Source organism: Myotis lucifugus, unplaced genomic scaffold (assembly GCF_000147115.1).
Source record: "Myotis lucifugus unplaced genomic scaffold, Myoluc2.0 scaffold_6, whole genome shotgun sequence".
NCBI lineage: Eukaryota > Metazoa > Chordata > Mammalia > Chiroptera > Vespertilionidae > Myotis > Myotis lucifugus.
In genome coordinates, this window is record NW_005871054.1 from 1,890,781 (window position 1) to 1,912,377 (window position 21,597).

General features: G+C 35.0%; 1 protein-coding gene across 1 annotated transcript in view; it reads right to left on the reverse strand.

The window, feature by feature from the left end:
- Positions 1-21,597, reverse strand: part of EHBP1 (EH domain binding protein 1) — a 276,286-nt gene that overhangs the window by 165,700 nt on the left and 88,989 nt on the right. The window contains exons 7-9 of the mRNA XM_023745988.1: positions 15,142-15,264; positions 12,527-12,767; positions 1,751-1,940 (exon numbers count right to left, since the gene is read on the reverse strand). Of these exons, the coding sequence (XP_023601756.1) occupies positions 1,751-1,940; positions 12,527-12,767; positions 15,142-15,264 (554 nt within the window). The remainder of the gene's footprint in view (positions 1-1,750; positions 1,941-12,526; positions 12,768-15,141; positions 15,265-21,597) is intronic.

The window sequence follows — 21,597 nt, forward strand, 5'->3', positions numbered from 1 at the left end:
AATAGAATCAGGGACATAGAAAGGGAGTGGACTATTTTTTGGGGGGGAAAGGGGTGTGGGGGATGCGGGAAGAGACTGGACAAAAATCGTGCACCTATGGATGAGGACAGTGGGGGTGGGGGGTGAAGGAGGAGGGAGGGGTGGGAACTGGGTGGAGGGGAGCTATGGGGGGAAAAAAGAGGAACAACTGTAATAATCTGAACAATAAAGATTTAATTTAAAAAAAGAAAAAAGAAAATACAGGCAAACAAGCTATTTCATTTGATGAAAGCCACTGGCATTTAATGAAAGCCACTGAATAAAGTAAAAAAAAAAATCCAAGAGAAAACTCTGATGCCCTCAAGAAAAGCAGCAGCCTAGGCATCTCATGAGGAGTAGAACCCAGACATCACACAATTAATAAAAATGCCTGTTCCAATCCTGGCTGGGGGACCTGTGACCTTTACTTTATCTGAGTTTGAGATCATCTTATTTTTCCCTTAACTACCCATGAGAATTACATAATGTAATATGGTAACAAAACAACACCAAAACACCCATGAGTAGATGAGCAAGCTATTTACCCCCAAAACACTTGCTAAATCCAACATTTCTACCTTACATATGGAATCTATCATACTATTTGCAAACAAACCATTTAAAAGCTTCAGACTTTGTTCTAATACTGTTAACTTTCCACATAGTCATTATGCATTAAAATTTACTTAAAAAATAAGGACAATAAAGCCAAAATTATAAGTTGACATATATCAAAGTGACACTATTGAAATTCTTCAACAAAGCTTTTCTCTGCACTGAGCCTTAATCTTTCCAAGGTATTTCCCAAAGGATGACTTCTACTCCTTCTGTATCAGTGTAAGCTGTCCTTCACACCTAGCTAGAGGCATTAGGTATCCTTTGTTTAAATCACGAACCACATACTTGTAATGCCTCTGATTTCAAAATAGCTTTTAAAAAACGAAACTTAACCCAAACTATCGAATCCATCCTATATAATAAAAGCGTAGTATGCAAATTGTCCCCTCGAACTGGAGTTTGTTTGGGAATTCGACCAGGGGGCGGGGCCAGCCAGAGGAAGGGATGCAGGCTTTGGCTGGCAGCAGCGGCAGCAGGCAGCTGGGGGAAGGGAGGGAGTACCTTTTATATAATAAAAGCCTAAACAACCGTTACGGCGGAACAACCAGAACAACCGGTTGCTATGATGAGCACTGACCACCAGGTGGGAGATGCTCAACACAGGAGCTGCCTCTGGTGGTCAGTGTGCCCCCACAGGGGCAGCGCCACTCAGCCAGAAGCCAGGCTCATGGCCGGTGAGTGCAGCAGCGGTGGCGGGAAGCACTAAGGAGCAGTGAGGCGAGCAGTAAGGAGCAGCGAGCAGGCGGGCGGTAAGGAACGAGGGGTCCTGGACTGTGAGAGGGATGTCCGACTGCTAGCTTACAGGGAGTGGGCCTAAGCCGGCAGGCGGACATCCCCCAAAGGGTCCTGGATTGCGAGAAAGCACAGGCCAGGCTGAGGGACATGCCCCCCCCCCCCCCCGCACAAATTTCATGCACCGGGCCTCTAGTTATACTATAAACATATAGTTTCCCATATAGGTTCCCAGACAATCCTGTTTCAGTATAACGAACTTAGTTGAAGTTTATTTTTAAATCATCAAAGAAAGCTAACAATGACTTTTCTTAATTTTAATTAAATTGCATGGTGAAAAGCACAAATGTTAACACATGTTTTACTAAGAATAAACCCCTACCTTAGGAGAAGTGGAGAGATCTTTTCCTGCAGAAACAACTGTATTTTCGTTTACTCCTCCCATCTTTGGTGAGATGACTGGTGGGGCTGGGGCTTTTCTTTTCACTCTCTTTTCACTTTCCAGTTCTTGAATTGGATTTATCAAATTATTTGGAGGAGGTGTTGGTTTAGGTTCATAAAAAGGATTTGATCTAAATGAAAGAAGAATTACTGTTAAATGTCTCTTTAGAAGTATTTTATATCTAACTAAAATAATAAATATGTTCATTTATAAAACTAGAAAATATTGAAAATAGTAAGAAAAAAACCTCAAACTTCTGATACTACAGTTTAGAAACAGTCACTGTTAATCTTGTGTTTTGTTAAGCATTAATAAAATGTTTCACTTCTAAAAAGTATTTTTTAATTTTTTGTAACTCAAGGTGAACTCAGCTCTTATTACATCTAGACCAGTGGTTCTCAACCTTCTAGCCCTTTAAATACAGTTCCTCATGTTGTGACCCAACCATAAAATTATTTTCGTTGCTACTTCATAACTGTAATGTTGCTACTGTTATGAATCGTAATGTAAACATCTGATATGCAGGATGGTCTTAGGCGACCCCTTTGAAAGGGTCATTCAACCGCCAAAGGGGTCGAGACCCACAGGTTGAGAACCACTGATCTAGACCCTTAGGGAAATGTTTTTAATAATAGTAAATCCTACATATAATCCACACCCAAGGAAAAATACATTAGATGTGGAAATAATGATTTGTTTTTTTATACTCCCCACACCAAACATTTTTCCCCCTTGTATTTTATCCCTTTCTCTGTGTTAAATTCCTTTCTTACTAGGGAACATCTTTTACAAGTTTATTCAGTGAGGTTCTATTAGTAGTAAATTCTCCTAAGAGTTAAAAATGTCTTTATTTCAACCTGAAATGATAAACTCAGTGATAGATTAACTGGGTAGAGAATTCTAATTGTCATTTAAATCACCTCAGCATTTTAAAAATATTAACCCACTATCAGCTTATTATTGTTCTTTTGTAAGTCATCTTTTCCCTCTTGCTGTTAACATTTTCTCTTTATTTCTGGTTTTGAGCAATTTTACATGCTATGTCCAGGTGTGATTTTTTAAAATTTTTCCTGTTTCAGACTCTTTATATTTCCTGAGTCTGAAGAGTCATGTGTTGCCTTATTTATGAAAAATGATAGCCATTATCTCTTTGGTAGCCTCTTATTTTTTCTGTTCTCCTCTTTAGAAAATCTTATTAGATATATTGAACTATCTCTCTCCTTCATATTTTTACAAATTTTTGTTCTTCCTGTGCTACATTCTGGATAATCCCTTAACATCTATAATCAAGTTAACTTTTTCTCTCTTCATGTGTCTAATATAATGTAATTTCATGAATTTTTAACTTCAATAAGCTTATTTCTTCATATGACTGTGTGTATAATACCTCAGGTACCGAGATTTGAGTCATTAATAATTTAAACATTTATTTTAAGTGTCTATCTGATAAATTTATTATTTGAGGTTCTTACATATATAATCCTGATGTTTCTTTTGTCTCCTCTTTCTCTTAGTCAACTATTTCCCTGTGTGTTTTGTAATTCTAGATTTTGAGTTCAGAGCTTAATTTGAGGAAATACTTTGTAATCTGAGCTGGGAGTGGCTCTCTTCAGAGTGTTTTATGTGTCGATGTACTTGCATTGCCAAGTACTTTAGTAGGCACTTTATATGTTACTTTCTTGGCTTGGAGGTTCCCAGACAATCCTGTCAATATATCAAATCTACATGAGAGTGGGCCTGGGCTTATAACTTCTCGGGGAAGATTCCCTGCCCCCACCCCATCCCCACCTCTAGAGTCTAGGCCCAGGCAGAAAAATCTTCCTTAACTCCCTTTCTCATAGTTATTCATAAACACAACTATCTGGTATATATGATGAGTTTCTCTATTACACAATAATAAACTGTTTTTCTGGTTCTTATTTTTTAGTTTGTTGAATTTTTTTTCAATAACAGTCAGTCCCCTAGAGTCTAATATCCTGCGTGCATAGAAACAACAGAATTTCTGAGTCTAAAAATCTAAGCACCAGGCCAACCAAACACAGTGATTATACCAAGGGAATTCCATTTAAGTCATATAAGGCCTATATGGGTGATAGCCCTGTGTTTCAATTCTGCATGTTATTTGAACTACAACAGTACCACACTCACTTAGAACCAAAAGACTCAGAACCAAAACCAATTTTATCTATATCCCTGTCCAAGTATTTATATCTACAGTCACATGAGACTTTGGTTACCAACTATACTAAATCAGAGATGGGAAATATAATCTGTTTGTAATGTCACTCTCACTCTATACTCAGAGCAGCAGTTAGAATCATGTGACTCCTTCCCACTGAGCTGGAGGACAGCCTCATAATCTCAACTTTGCTCAGGATAGCTGGTTTTAATTGAACAGAGTTGACATCTACATAGAAACCTATTCCCTTTTCTTCCTCTCTTTACTTCTATACATTCAAGAGAAAAAGAATAGGAAGTAGGTATATAGTTATATATTTGAAAATTAGCTTTTCAGACCAAAATATTCTTGCCTAGTGACTGAGATATGCTTGAAGTATTTATATCCCATACTTACCACCTACTGAAGAACTTAGGGAAATCAAAGCGAGGAACAATGTTAAAATAACTAGGTGTTTTTAAAAAGCTGAACTTTTCCTCTGAAAACAGGTAAAAGGTTATCACAACCAGTCTGGAATGGAGGGCTTGCCAATAACATTTTTAACATTTAAAAGGTGCTTACACCATGGTAGGTACTGCTTTAAGTGTTGTACATGTATTAACCCAGTTAATCCTTACAACAATCTTATTTGTCCTACTAATTTTATCTATAGTCTAATATAGCTATTTTTCAAACTCTAAAAGTAGTTCAAAGAGAGGTAAATATAAAGAAATGGGATAAAAACAAAAATTTATTTTAAACTCCTAAACTTAGAAAAGAAAAATACTCTCCACTCCCCCAAACTTATTACTTAACAATTGATGTTTTAGAACTAAACAAATCCACTTCAATCTAACAGTTAATTCAGTTATGTGAATTATTTGGGTGACATTTTAAAAAATTATTCCCCGTTAAATCATAGCAGTTTGTAAGATGATAGCTACTACAATAATTATCATTATTAATTGGTTATGTAAAATTGGCTAGTTTTAAGAAAAACTCAGAAGTGTTAGAGGATAGATTTTTACATTACAAAAGGATTTGTGTTTAGAAAAAAATTCCTTAAAATAGGCAATTCTAACTGAATTTACAATACTCAGTTGCACGCAACTTTTATAAAATATCTAGTATATACACAAAGGTTTCTAAATATTGTCTTTTTTATTCATGTCTCTCTGCTTGCTTCTAACCACGTAGGTCTCCCTCTAACCACTTGAATATTTGTATTATTTGTAGAAAAGAAGCTCAGATAGACTGATTTCCAAAGTTGGCTCCTGAGGCTCATATTACTAGAAACAATCAAATAGACATTTTCTCAAAACAACTATAGCCATGCTTCTCAATCTGTTTTAACTATGCCATTTAGTGAAAAATAAAATCTGTATGACATGCTAGAGGAAACATAGGAAGCTGCTGGAAAATGGAGTTACCAGGGACTCCAGCTGCCCTGGAATATGCATGACCACTAGGAGAACTAAGGGAGTCAGTATCTCTATACACTTATGATCCACCTGTTAATGAAGAGTGTGCTAGGCACCACCACTGGTTATGTACTAAATCAGAAAAAGGACAAGAAGCTGCTAAGGATTTTGAGTGAACCTCCTTGTAAATCAGAGATTCCTGAATAAAACTGAATTTCTTACTCTTGAAGAATGAATAGGATATGTTTACATTTATATGAAGTGTCCAGAATAGTCAAATCCATATGGAAAGAAAGTAGATTTAGTGGTTTTCAGGAGATGGAGGAAGGGAGAAATTGGGACTAATTACTATTAGGTATGGAATTCCTTTTTTGTAGTGATGAAAATATTCTGGAATTACATAGTTGTGATGGTTTCATAACACAGTGAATAAACTAAAAATCACTGAAGTATATACTTTAAAATGTGGAATTTTATGTTATGTAACATATATCTCAATAAAAGTACCATAAAAAGTGAATAAGAATAATATATATATATGATTGTGAAACTGCTCCATTCTTTATAATAACAAGTTACATAATTGCTGATTAAAGTATTTAAAAATATTTAAACAATATTTTTAGTAAGAAAAAATTATTTAAGGAATTAGCATAATTTTCACATTCTGTTGATCATCTAGGATTTGAATAGTCTATTTCAGGGCTTCCTGCATCACTCTAAATAAAAAGAATTACTTTTATCCTTGTACTGTATACTTGCATAATAGATTAGTTATATCATTAACTCATTATGAATTAAAAATGCATCAGTTATATTAAGTGGAAAATTAGACAGGATAGTTTTAAATGACATTACTCATTGTTTAGAAAATAATTCACCCAGAAAAAAATTATAGAAAGAAAAACTATAAGTTTATTAGAAATAGGATTAATAAACATCCTCAAAAAAATATGAAGCAAGGGTATAGCAAAAATTATAGTCTTTTCCTGTCACTTTGAAAATTTCTGTTTCTTTGGAAAAACAATCCAAATTTATTAAAATGAGTGTGTAGCATATCTGAATAAAATTCAATGACATTTTTTCTTGAAATACTGACACACTATATCAGAAATGATTCATGCTGGACACAAAAATCACTTCAAAAATGCTTAAAAAAATTATTGCTTTATCAATTTTCATTTTTGCCACATAAACTAGAATGGCTGAACTAACCCCCAAATATGAGGAAACTAAGTAATCCACGTGGTTGCTAAGTGTAAAGGGCATGCACTAAAAGCACTGAAGGGTCTATACTTTCTCTTGGTGCTGATGGATATGCTAGGTTCTGAAGATTATTTACACATCAAAGGACTCAGCACTATTTATCTGTGATAGTTTTAGGTCAGACACAGAAAGAGTTTGGTAAGGAAAGATGAGTCAGACTTTTCACTTGATTTGAAAGGTCATACATAAGTTTATTATTGTAGTAAACAAATTTTGGGATATTTCTGCTACTGAAGTTATACCTACAAATTCTTGGGGGAAAAAAAGATGAGAAATACTGAAGAAGAAAGTAATACAGAATCTTCCTATATTCTCACTTTAGCTGATGAGATCTTTACATATGAATCTTAAGAATCTGTGTGTATATTCCTACAAAAAAAGCAGGAAGGAGTGTTTATCGGCTCTCTCTGGTAACCTCAGATGATTGAGCAATTTAGAATGTTCTTTATTCATGGGAAATTTGTAAAGACTGTGACTTTCATGTGATAAAAGAATGGTCAAAAGGAAACACCCAGTCATTCTGATTTTAGTTTTTATTAAGACATTTTAAAAGTTTAAGCAAACATTAGATGTCTCTTTAATTTGTTAATAGAAGAGAGCAGGGTGTGTGTGTTGGGTAATACCCAGGCATCTTGGAACGACTGAATGCTTGTACTTAAAGTTTGCATTGACATTCAAATATTCTAGGTGTGTGGCTATTACTCAGCAGCTACACCACCCATGAGAAATTTTATTTTGATCATACATTAGCTATTTCAAAGAAAACAAATATAATAACTTTAGCAAGAGTTGAGCCAACTTTTTCAATCACTGTACAGTTATTAATTAGTATTGAAACCTCAACCTCATTTTGAAATTAGAGTTATGATGTAATTCTACATATTTATAGGACATTAGAAGTTTTTATCAAAACCTAGCCATGCATATGGAAGCATAAAACATATGTGAGAGTCATTAGCCACCTGTTGTAAAATGGAAAAGGGTTGAGAAATGCAGTTCCAGAGCAATAGAAAACAACTACCTCATTCACCAAACAAGTCTTTTAAATATTTGAGTTCGGTTATTATAGCTACTTTAAATCATCTCTTTTCTAATTCAAACAGTACCTTTGCCCAATTACTGTTCATTTGATGTAGTTTCAGGACATTTTACTTCTACACACTATAAAACACAGAATATATTATTACCTAAACTTTAAAGTCAATTACATTTTAAAGGGATTTTAAAACACAAGAAAAGTACTTTATATATATTATTCTATTTGACATTTCTGGTGTTCTTCATTTCTCTTAGATTCATCAATGTAGCTACACATATCCATAGTTTGTTTCTTCCTTACAAATAAATAGAAACATGTAATATGCTCATGGATAGGAAGAATTAACATCACTAAAAAGTCCATCCTATATAAAGCAATCTACAGGTTCAGTGCAATCCTTATCAAAATACCAACAGCATTTTTCAGAGAACTAGAATAATCCCAAAAACTTATATGGAACTACAAGACTCTGAATAGCCACCACAATCTGGAGAAAAAAAGAACAAAGCTGGAGGGATCACACTACCTGATATCAAACTACACTACAAGGTCATAGTAATCAAAACAGCGTGGTACTGGCATAAAACAGACACATAGATCAACGAAAAAGAATAGGAAGCCCAGAAATAAACCCATGCCTATATGGTCAATTAATCTATGACAAAGGAGGTAAGAATATACAATGGGGTAAAGACAGTCTGTTCAATAAATGGTGTTGGGAAAATATGACAGATACATGCAAAAAAATGAAACTAGACCACCTCTGATACAACATACAAGAATAAACTCAAAATTAATTTAAAGACTTAAATGTAAGACTTGAAACCATAAAACTCCTAGAAGAAAACAGGCATTAAACCCCCTGACATTTCTCTTTGTAATATTTTTTCCTGATATATGTCTTCAGGCAAGGGGAAAAAAATAGATGGGACTACATCAAACTAAAAAGTTTTTGCCATCAACAAAGCACAGCAAAGGACACCATCAACAAAGGGCAACATACTAAATGATAAAAGACATTCACCAATGATACATCCAATAAGGGATAAATATCTAAAACATAAAGAACTCATATAACTCAACACCAAAAAAATAAGCATTCTAATTTAAAAATGGGCAGAGGACCTGAAAAGACACTTCTCCAAAGAAGACATACAGATGGCCAATAGACATATGAAAAGATGCTCAACATCATTAATCATCAGAGAAATGCAAATTGAAACCACAATGAGATATCACCTTACACCCATCAGAATGGTTATCATCAATAAATCCACATACACAAAGTGTTGGTGAGGATGTGGAGAAAAGAGAACTTTGTCCACTGTTGGTTGGAATGCAGATTGGTGCAGCCATTGTGGAAAACAGTATGATGTATTACAGAATTGTACACTTGAATCCTATGTAATTTTATTAACCACTAGAGGCCCAGCGCACGAAATCATGCAGGTAGGGTCCCTAGGCCTAGCCTCCATCTTCTGCCCATTCACCAGTCCCCAGGCCGAACACCATCTCTGCTGCAGGGCTGTCAAGCCGTTGGGATCACCAGCTCATCCCCGGCTGCTCGGGGGCTCAGGCCTGCGGGAAAGCAGGTGCCGGTGATTTCACTTCCATGTGCATGCACTGGGCCAGCCGCTGAAGGAATGTGCTGCCCGCTCGGAGCCGGTCACATGGGAGCTGCCGCTGCCACCGCTGCTGGGGCTTGAGGCACTGACGGAAGCTGCAGGGCGCGCCTGTGACCTACCTGCCCCGGCATGAGGCCCCGAGCGGCCAGCATGTTCCATCAGCAGCTGGCCTGGCACACGCGCATGGAGGTGAAGTCGCTGGCGCCTGCTTTACCGCAGGCCTGAGCCCCCGAGCAGCCGGGGATGAGCTGGTGATCTCAACGGCCTGACAGCCAGCCCGGTCCTCTCGCCATTCACCCTGATTCCCCCGTTCACCATTGTTGATCCATCGCAGACAGGGGGCAGGGAGTGTTCAGCCCACTCGCCAGTCCCCAGTCCCACCTCGCCCAGCTTGCGGGCCAGGGGGGGAGGGACCGAGAGGTGGTCAATGGCACCTCATGGTGACCGGTCATTTGGTCATCACGGACACTGGCTTTTTATATATATAGATTGTTACCCCCAATAAATTTAATTAAAAATAAAATAAAATGGTTCTATCATTTAGAACTCAAGAGTTCTTTGAGAGAGTTCCAGTGACTCCACATCCTTGACACTATTTGACAAAGTCAGTCTCTTAAATTTTAGCAATTCAAGTGGGTGTGTTGTGGTGTCTTATTTGGTTTTAATTTGCATTTCCTTGATGACTAAGGTGTTGAGCATCTTTCTGTATGCACATTGGCCATTCTTATATTTTCTTTTGTGAAATTTCTGTTCAAATCTTTCCCCTATTTAAAAAAAGTTTGTCTTATTATTGGGCTAAAAAAATTCTTTACATATTCTTGATAGAAGTCTTTTGTTTTACAAAGAATTTCTGCCAAACCATGACATGCCTTTTCATTTTCCTGCTTTTTTAAAAAAAAAAAGAGCGTAAGTTTTTAATTTTGATGGTGTCTAAACTAACAATTTTCCTCTGATTTTTTTTGTGCTTTTTGAATCCTATTTAAAACATTTTACCTAACTCAAAGTCAATAAGATTTTTCTCCTATGCTTTCTTCTAGAAGTTCCAATGTTTTAGTTCTTAATTTTAGGTGTATAACCTATTTTTAGTTAAATTCTATATATTGTATGCAATAAGGTTTGTAGTTATTTTGTGTGGGGGGAGAGTGGGAGCAAGATATGGAAATCTACTTGTTCTAGCAACATCTGTTGTAAAGATTATCATTTCTTAACCAGTTTCCCTTGCTAGCTTTGTCAAAAATCAATTGACAATATTTATGTATGGCCTTATTTCTAGATTTTCTTATTCTCTTCCTTTCACCTATATTTCTACTTTGAATACAATACCACAATGTCTTGGTTAATAAGTCTTAAAATCGGGTAGAATAAGTCCTCCAACTTTGTTCTTTTTCTAAATTGTTCTGACTATTCTAGGTCCCTTGCATTTCCATATATATTTTAGGATTAGCTTAATTATTATTTAAAAAAAGTATGTCAAAACTTTGGGATAGCATTGAATGTATAGATCAATTTGAGTCCATGTCCAATAGCATTTCTGTCTATTTGATTTCTCCTCTTTTTTTAAAAAAATATATTTTATTGATTTCAGAGAGGAAGGGAAAGGGAGAGATAGAAACATCAATGATGGGAGAGAATCATTGGCTGCCTCCTGCACGCCCCCCACTGGGGATGGAGCCCACAATCTGGGCATGTGCCCTTGACCAGAATCGAACCTGGGACCCTTCAGTCCGCAGTCCGATGCTCTATCCGCTCAGCTAAACTGGCTAGGGCTGATTTCTCTTCTTTAATTGCTCTCAGCAATGTTTTGTTGCTTTCAGGTTATTGCACATCTTTCTTCAAATTTATCCCTGAGGGCTTTATTTTATGCTTTTGTATATGGTGTTTAAAGTTTTTCTATTTCTGATATTTCATTGTTACTATAGAAAAATATAATTAAATTTATATGTTGATCTTGTATCCTGTAACATTGCCAAATTTACTTTTTAGTTCTGGTAAACTTTTTGAAGATTCCTTAACATTTTGTACATAAACAATGATGTCCTCTATAAAGAAAAGTACATCTTCAAGTAACATGTTGACGAAGCTTAAAACAGGACTCTTCAATTTCCCACTCTCACCCTTTATGCTAAATTATGATAACTGTGAATGTTTAAGATTGTCAATTTCTATACATGTTATAAAACACAGAATATAGCCCTAGCCAGTGTGGCTCAGTTGGTTAAGCACTGTCCCATGCACCAAAAGGTTGCCGGTTTGATTCCCAGTCAGGGCACATGCCCAGGTTGCAGACTCACTCTCCAGAGTTGATGTTTCTCTCCCTTCCCCACTCCCTCCTTCCTTCTTTCTCTCTAAAATAAGCAATAAAAAAAACACAGAATAAATTATTATTTAAACTTCAAAGCCAGTTATATTTTAAGGAAATTTTTAAAAGATAAGTATTTTATATATAATACTATATTAACCATTTCTTGTGCTCTCCATCTCCTTGTGTAGATCCAAATCTCTAAGTAGTGTCATTTTCCTCCTGCCTGAAGAGCTTCTTTTTAACATGGCTGCAAGTAGAAGTTTTGCTTGTTGCTTTTTAACAAACTCAGGGCCACAGTCTGTAGTCACACAAGTAATACACTGTATAACCTCAGAACACAATGAAAATTCACTTCTCTCTTTATCCCTACCTACATTTGCGTAAAATGGTATCCCTAATCACATTGACTATTTATACTGAGCTTGTGGTCAATCAACCTCACATTTGGGTAAGAATAGTAACACAATTGACAATTCCTAATTTATAAACGTTATGATCTCATTGATTGGCATTTGAATAAGCCTTCTGATCAAATCAATATCATAAATGATTAGTTGGTTTCCATAACATAATTGAAGCATAATGCATACAGTAATCAATTAAAAATACTCAAGTGCCATTTATAACAGTTCTTATGGGAAGACACTATAGAAATTCTAACCAGAGATTCCAAGAACATATTCCCTCATTTGTTAGTTTAGAGTATACAAGCATATGGAAGAGGGTGGGAGATTAATGGTCAAGATTATAAAATTTCAGATGGGGATGAGATAGATACTAATTTGTAAAGTGTATGTTAACATTGCACCAGATCTCATTTTACCCCTCTAAAGGTATATTACAGAGGATCCCTATAGTTAATATAAAGCCTGACCTATGATGATAGCAAAATGAAATGTACTTACTCATCCAACTCCTCTTCTTCAGTTTTAGAACTATCAGCATAGAGGTACTTGCTCATGTCCACAGGTCTTATATTTTTTCTTTTTGTTGATTGGGGAGGAGAATCCTTTATAGTTTCAAAGGTTTCTGGTTCACCAAATGGGTTTAAATACTGTGGAGTTTGTATCTCTTTGAAGAGATTATAGCTGTTATTATAAAAAGATTCTTCTGGTTTTTTAGGTGATACTGTTTCAGTGGTTGGTTCTATAAAACAATAGCAACAGATGAATTAAGTCCAATTAATTCTATCTGACATTTTCTCACATTTTTATGCTTTCAAAAATACTCAATATTGAATGGAACTGAAAGAGGCAAAGTACTAGCACATTTCAGAGGGGCTAGATTCAGAAGGTGTAATATCTAAGATCTTTGTCTACTTTTCCAGGAATGGTAAACCCCAAAATGTCATCTTTGGAATGCCTTTGAAGTCTCTAATAATATTATATAAATGACAATTTTGGAAATTTTAACTTTCTTAAAGGAATAATATTCTATTATTGCTTATTTTATTTCATAAACTAGCTTGCAATCTCAAACTGATACATAATAAGTTTCTGCTTTTAAAAGACCATAAAATGGATTAAATTTTGAAATGGTCTTTGGTTAGTTACACAAGCAAAAACCACTTAGGGAACTGAAGCACAGAATATCATGAATATAAGAAAACTGAAGCTGTAAAAGCAAATAATAATACACCATCTTAACAACTGTAACACATTTTTATCTTCCCCAAATGCTTTTTTTTTTACTGCAGGAAGCAAGTTTTTAATCCATAAAATTAATTCCAGAAAGAGATGTATATTTAAAGAGAAATACTGGTTGTCACATTTTTTCTTAGCTCTATAAACATGAGTAAAGATTCTGAGTCGGGCTGGCTAACCTCTCCTATATAGAAATACGGTATCACATGATATCTGCTATTCCTTTCTATTCCTCAGAAAATAGGCATACATATATTTAGAAAACTTACTTATTCTATTTTGAAATGGAAAGCTCAAATACTGATGTCTCAAAATATCTTGTTAATATTTTTAAAACTCGATATACTCAGATGTATATAATAATCAAGGAGAAGCTGTATAGTCAAAAGAAGACTCTTGATTAGGAATCTTAGCTCTAACTCCATCTCCATTTACCTAGAGTTCTTGTTCAAATCACTTAATTCTCCTGGGCCTCAGCTTCCTAATCTATGAAAGTACGCAGCTGAACTAGATCACCTCTAAGATTTATTGTAACTTTTAAGATTTAAAATATGTTCTTAATATAACTAGCTCACAAAATAAAATACAATTAATTTAAACTTACTAGTTTAGAATCTGATAAGAAGGGAGAAAGTAAAGGAAAAGAAAGAGAAGTGGATTATTAAATAATATTGCTCTAACGGAGTGAATCCTGAAGTTAAAACCTCATTTTCACCATGACTAGTGGCAGCAAAATTCTTTACAGCTCAGGAAGATTTCCTAAGAGCAGTCTAAAAGATGTAAACAGTGATTAGTCATTCTTACATTTACTTTGAGCAAACAGAGTTTAATTAAACAGAAGTCTCACTGCTTCAACAGCTCTTTTCTAGGCTTTAAGAGATCAAAACTACTTGATAAGAAAAATGACCCAGAAAAAATACCTGGGTTTATTACTTCCAATTATGTTGTATGTATGCAACAGTGGTTTCAGTCTTCTTTCTGCTCCTTTATTCACATGCACAACTTACTGTAACCACTGACTAATTCTCAGCCAGAGACATGGAGTGGGAGGTAGAGGGATTCCTCAAACTCTCTGCGAATGAGGGTGGAGGAGTTGTCTAGAGGGAGAAGCCACCCCACCACATCATTATCAGTATGTGCCACAACTTGACCTTACTTGGTCAGGCTGCTAAACTAATGAAACTTTACCATATGCCAGCTAGGTAAAATACTTGTTCATGCTCTAGAATTTTAAAAATCAGCACAAAATAAGAAAAACAGGCAATAGCTACTCCTATTTTCTACTCCTGTTTATAAGAAATTTGTCTTTTAAGGGAACTCTTGAGTATCTGCTTTAGGAAACCTTATAATTTTTCCAGTAAGAGACAGAACAATGTTATCTCTAACAACAGAGCTTTACTATTTGATCAAATTAACAGACATTTAAAAATAAGCCCCTTCCCCCCAGCAGGTGTGGCTCAGTGGATGAGCACTGACTCATGAACCAGGAGGCCAGGGCACATGTAAGGTTGGGGGCTCAGTCCCCAGTAGGGGGTGTGTAGGAAGCAACCGATCAATGATTCATATTCTCTCTCTCTCTCTCTCTCTCTCTCTCTCTCTCTCTCTCTTCCTTTCCTCTCTCAGAAACCAATAAAAATATATTTTAAAAATTAGAAATAAATAAATAAATTCCCCAAGTACATGTCTATGTAAGACTTTCTTTTTTCTTTAAAAATTCAATTGAAGCTACCCAGAATTGCCGATCAACTGCAAGTGGTACTGAACACAATAACATTATCATTAGGGACAAAAATTACTTTATGAGTCTTCCTGCCGTTACCATTCAAGAGAATTTGACTATATAAAGACTCTAAAAGTACAGAAAAAAAACTTGTTACCTTCTGAGTCAGGATCTTCAAATGGATTTAATCCTGTTACATCAGGATCACCAAATGGATTTAAATTCACAGTGGCCAAATCCTTTTCTGCTTCATCCAAAAAGTTAAGTTTGTTGATAAGCTCTGAAAATAAATATATGTGTTAGTTCACTATGGTTACAGTAAAGCATAATTTCGATCATTCATGAAATTTTTGAATTATAAAAATTCACACTAATAATACCTGTAAATAATAAGACATAGCATTTTACCAGTGGCAGAATGCCATTCAAGTATTTTGTAGTATATCAACATTTTCATATGAAATAAAAGATATACATATTAATTTGAAAATTGTATCAGATAATGAACTAGAGAAACTTTCATCTGAATTTAATTTTATCTAATGAAAAAGTACTGACACATTTTTTAGTAAAACATCCTTCACTCCTAAATATAAATAATTCAAATGGGTTTAATCTAAGAAACTATTTTTTAAAAGTAAAAGTTACAATATATACAGTAGCTGAAGAAGTATGGCCGTATTACATGACCAATTATTATCTTATAAGATGTTCTAAAATCACTACCTAATGAGAATCTTGATATAAGGCTTTGCTAAAGATGGCAAGTTCTGTTATGTTGTTGCCTGTTGGTGTACTACAAATTACCAAAGAAAACATCCAAGGAAAAGCACGAAGACAAAACTGACAGCTAAGTATAGGCAGAAGTCAAGAGGTAGCAGGTCACAGTAAATAAAGGCAGTCAGAAGCAGAAAGAAAGGAAGAAAGCTCTTAGACCTTCAGAGGAACTGGCTGATTTAGCTGAAGGCATATTTGCTTGCTTTATGCAGTCATCTTGATCTTCATCTAAGCTGCTCAGAGCATTCAATTGGTTTACAATTTCTGTAAACAGAAGCCAGTCGAGACAAATGTAAGGTAAGGTCATTTAATTAAAGAGCTGTAGAAGCATGCTGTTACTCAAAAAGACAGAGAGGGGATGTTTGGTTATCAAGAGAATACATTCAGAGAATGTTATTTTGATGAACTTTAACAGAAGCATTTAACTTAAAGTTATGTTGTACCATTAAAGATAGAAAACAGTTTATTGTCAAAACTTATATTAGTAATATAAGAACTATGTTAATAAACACAAAACAAAGATAATAACCCAAGAGAATGGCAATGGCTTTCAGCAACCACATTTTGCATTTGTAAAATAGTGTTTTAAATGCATATGTTAAAAACAGAATAAAAAGTATCCTCTGCTAACACACAAAAAAATATGTATATATATAATATTATTTATAATATTACAAATTTAAACTAAAGGTTTTTAGATTACATCTACATGAATAATGAACATAATAAGCACTTATTCATGTTCTAGAGTTTAAAAATCAGCACAAAATAAGAGAAAGGCAATAGCTACTATTTTCTACTCCTTTTTCTAAGGAATTTGTCTTTTAAGGGAACTCTTGAGAATTTGTTTTAGGGAACCTTATAATTTATTCAATAAGAGACAGAACAAAAAAGACAGGGATAGGTAGAAAAATCTTAAAATAAAAATTCATATTTTATGTGAATAAAATTTTTACATGAATTACACAGACAATTATCTGTATATGAGATTATAACTCATTGGGTGAAAAAGTGCCCACTAGAGTATTCTAGTTAATTCTTGCTGTTTCCAAAGTTAAAACCTGGGAATAATTTAGGTAATTAGGACAAACCAAACAGATCCAGATCATTCAAATGGGAAAGTAAGAAAATAATTAGAAATAGAAAAAAGTTGTAAATTCAGCATTAAAAATGTTATTAACATTGTAAATCTAACTGTACATTATAAATTTTATTTGACCCAAGCAACACAATACACAGTGTAATAAGGTTGCCTTCATCCCATTTGGTAGTTGTTCAACAAATATTTATTTACCACGCTGTGTCAAGTACTATGCTTGATACACAAGGATGAAAAAAAGCAGATATGGTATTGTCCTTGTGGAATTTACCTTCTGTAAAGATAGAAATTAATATTGAAACAGACAATAAATGACTACTAGATATTAGATGGTCAGAAATATGTGTTATTTTTTAGATCTCTGAGCTAAATACATATGAAAAGTTGACCAAGTTATTTCCCTGTTGGAATGAGAACATATATTTTGCATGAATAAAATTGCTTGAGATAGTAAAAGTAAACCATAGAAAATAAGGAGTAAACACAATACCAACTAAACTCTGCATTTGGATTTGAATAAGAGATGAATAGTCAGACTCTTCTTCCATTTTATTCTGCCAATAGTTTTATTTTTTATTTTTTTAAATATATTTTATTGATTTTTTACAGAGAGGAAGGGAGAGGGATAGAGAGTTAGAAACATCGATGAGAGAGAAACATCAACCAGCTGCCTCCTGCACACTCCCACTGGGGATGTGCCTGCAACCAAGGTACATGCCCTTGACCGGAATCGAACCCGGGACCCCTCAGTCCGCAGGCCGACGCTCTATCCACTGAGCCAAAACGGTTTGGCTCTGCCAATAGTTTTAATCTCCACTCTGACTCAAACCAGCCTAGCAAATTTCTCAGTAGGTAGAATTCATTCATGTTAGATCCCCTACCTCCAACTACTAGTCACTGTCCCTACCACGTTTAGGTATAATGTGGGCATTTATTTAAATACTATTAAGGTGACTCTATTGCATTATAATTTTTAGGAAAATATAATAGAGTCAAAGATCAGTGTTAAGTGATTACCAGCACATAATTGATTTATTTCCACTCATTACTAGTTATGTATTTTAAAAATTTTGCAAATGGTTTGTCTTTAACATCGAAAATATGAAAAAATGTTAATAATAACATCTAATATTTATTGAGCAGTAGGAAGGACTTTACATATGTTATCAGAATTAATTCTCATAAATATCCTGAGGTATTCTTTGAATATCCACATTTTATCACATATGTTAGTATCATTTACATTATATCCCCAAATGTACAATTACTTAGTTAAAACATTTAAAAATAACGCCCAAAGATTTTCAGTTTATTACACATTTTTATTATTTTATATTCTTAGTTGTAATCTCAATGAAAGTAGAAATCAATAATTTATTTAAACATATTATATAATGAGCATTACAGGGAATACTGAAGAAACATTAGACTTGGTCCTTACATTCAGATCATTAACCATACCAGACCTGAGGCCCTGAACCTAACTGTCCCCTATACCTGTGGCTCCTGAGCATTAAAGAGAAAAAACCAATATGATATAGAAAAATGTTAGTTACATGCAAACAAGTGGTTAGAATAAGATGGAACTTGGAGACATTGTAGAAAATAGGTCTAGGCAAAGTACCGAAAATTAGGTACAGCAGTATAGCGGCAGATTTGGAAATTACCGAAAAATCGGTACAGCGGTCTGGTAGGGTTAATACTGTTCTATAGTTTTAGGTACAATGTGGGCATTTATTTAAATACTATTAAGATGACTCTATTACATGACTAAATTATTTACATTTTAATTTTGGGGGATGTTTAGAGTATTTCCTCATCATCATGCTTTCAGTAATATCTAAAAACAATGATAACCATTTCCTCATTAACTAATCCAAAGTAATTTCTTCTTTCCATTCACTTCACTAAGTTTTCCTTCCTATCCTAGTTTTACCTATTCATAACTTACTTAAATCCTAGAACTTCTGCTTCTAGAACTTTCATTCATATTAACAGGGGGAAGGTCATTTTAATAATCTATACCAATGTTCCCTTTATTTGGTATGCAAACAAATGTTAATCCAAATCATAACAAGAAGCAAACTCCAAAGAAATACCATTTATCTATCTAATAAACATTTATTAAGTACCTATTAAATGCCTGTAATAGTACCTGCCCTCATGGCTGTATATGTTTGAGGGACAGATAGACAAGTAAAGCAATACACAGTGTATGATAAATATGATACATGTTATGATTGAGATATGCTTCATAGGCTATGTGAAACTAGAAGAGAGACTTTGAGGTCAGGAATACCTTCTGAACTTACTCAGATGTGAGCTAAATTAGACAAACAGACATTACTATTAAAATAAAAAAGAAAATGGAGGGCACTGCAAATAAGAACATGACATATTTGTGGAACTGCAAGTTGTTTGGGGCTTAAGATGCCAGAGATGGGGAATGGAATAAAATGAGGCTGATGAATGTTCTTATGAAAGTTCTTGTGGCCAAACTAAAGAATGTAAACTTTACTTTGACAGCTCTGGGAATCCATTGAAAGATCAAATGCACATTTTAGAAACATCAGTCCAGGCTCAACATGGTGGCATCATTGAAAAAAAAAAAACAGCATAGGAAGCAAAGATAAGTAGTTCAGCATCACTACTCCATGAGGAGAGGCACACAATAAATATTGCTAACTAAAGAATAAGAAGAAACATTTGATAGTTAGTTTGACACAGGGTATGGGGAAAGGAATCAAGGATAATTTCCAGGTTTTTGTCTTGGGTGATTTTGTGAATAGTAGTTCTAGCATGGCATGGGGGCTATTCGGTTTGGCCATACCTACCTACAGGTGCCTCTCATGGAAATAATTCAATTGGCAGTTGTATATGTGGGCATAATTTTGTTATATATTTCTCCTTTTAAAAAAGTATTTTCCTGTTTCTTACAAATTTTCCACAGTCAATATTTTTCACATTTATAATCAGGGGTGAAAGTTAAATAAATGAAAAGGAGATTTACAACAAAAATTTATTCCCAGATTTTTATTTTTTTAAGTGGGAAGCTTTCCCAGTAATATACTAGCCTGACCAAAAAAAAAAAAAAAAAAAAAAAAAAAAATTCCCTGGACCAATCTATATGTATAAAAAGCTAATATGCAAAGTGTCCCCTTGGGAGTTCAACTGGGAGATCGGGAGTTTGATTGCTCACTATGATGTGTGCTGACCACCAGGGGGTGGCACAGAAGGAAGGCAGGCCCCGACTGGCAGCCGGCACCCAGGGAAGGGAGGCTCCAGCTGGCAGCTGGGGAAGGGAGGCTCCGGCCGGCAGCCGGAAGGCCCCGATTGGCCCTCATCACCGGCCAGGCTAGGGACCCTACCCGTGTTCGTATTTCATGCACTGGTCCTCTAGTATACTTATATAATACTTTATTACTCGTAAAACACTATTTTGCCAAAAATTTACATGTTTGAAAAATGCTAATAATGCTATGTTAAAGCACAAATTTCTACCCTATTCTTCTCAAACTGAGCAATAAACCCATACTAAGCACATTTAGTTATGGTAACAGTGTGTCAATCTGAACTTGCTTCAACAGTGGTGAGAATGAGAAGGAAAACTAAATCAGGGGCAGGCAATCGAAGCAAACGGTCAAGTAATTTGAGACTCTTCTTTACTGTTAGGAAGGCAAAAGAAGATAGAAATTGACTACCAGAGATGATCACACTGAATAAAAAATGGGGGAGGGGGCGGTGGCACAAAGAGTGGGGGGCTTTTCCCTTGAGGAAAGTCAGTAGCTGAGTTAACAAAATAATAAGTTGCCTGAAACGATAAGATACCTGCAAATCTTGCATGTTCGTCATTCTTCTCTTCAAAGTATAACAAAATTCAGTACAAGGATATCTCATTTTAAGATGGTAACATTTCAACTTCCTGGCAGAAATTGAGATTCAAAAGATGTTACTTTTTCCACAGGCTTTAGCCCAGTGATGGCGAACCTATGACACGCGTGTCAGAGGTGACACATGAACTCATTTTTTTGGTTGATTTTTCTTTGTTAAATGGCTTTTAAATATATAAAATAAATATCAAAAATATAAGTCTTTGTTTTACTATGGTTGCAAATATCAAAAAATTTCTATATGTGACACGGCACCAGAGTTAAGTTAGGGTTTTTCAAAATGCTGACACGCCGAGCTCAAAAGGTTCGCCATCACTGCTTTAGCCCATAAACATTTTCTTAAAATATGTTTTTATTGATTTTAGAGAGAGAGGAAGGGAGGGGGGATGGATGGAGAGGGAGGGGGGGGGGAGAGAGAGAGAGAGAAACACCAATGTGAGAGAGAAACATTGATCGGTTGCCTCCTGTATGCACCCCGCCTGGGGATTGAACCCACAACCTGGATATGTGCTCTGACCAGGAATCAAACCAGCGACCTTCTGAAGGTAATTAAAGAAGACCTTAATAAATGAATAACGATTCTTTGTTCACATTTAGGTCTATAATCTATCTTGAGTTAATGTTTGGGTATGCTGTGAAGTATGAATTGGGGCTCATTTTTTCCACAAGGACATCTGGAGGTGTTTAGCATCACTTGTTGAAAATACTTTCTTTTCTTCATTGAATTATACTGTACTTTTGTTGAAAATCAATTGACCAAATATGTTTGGGTTTTTCAGGACTCTCTGTTTTGTTCCATTAATCTGTTATATGCCAATACCACACTATCTTAATTATCATAGCTTTA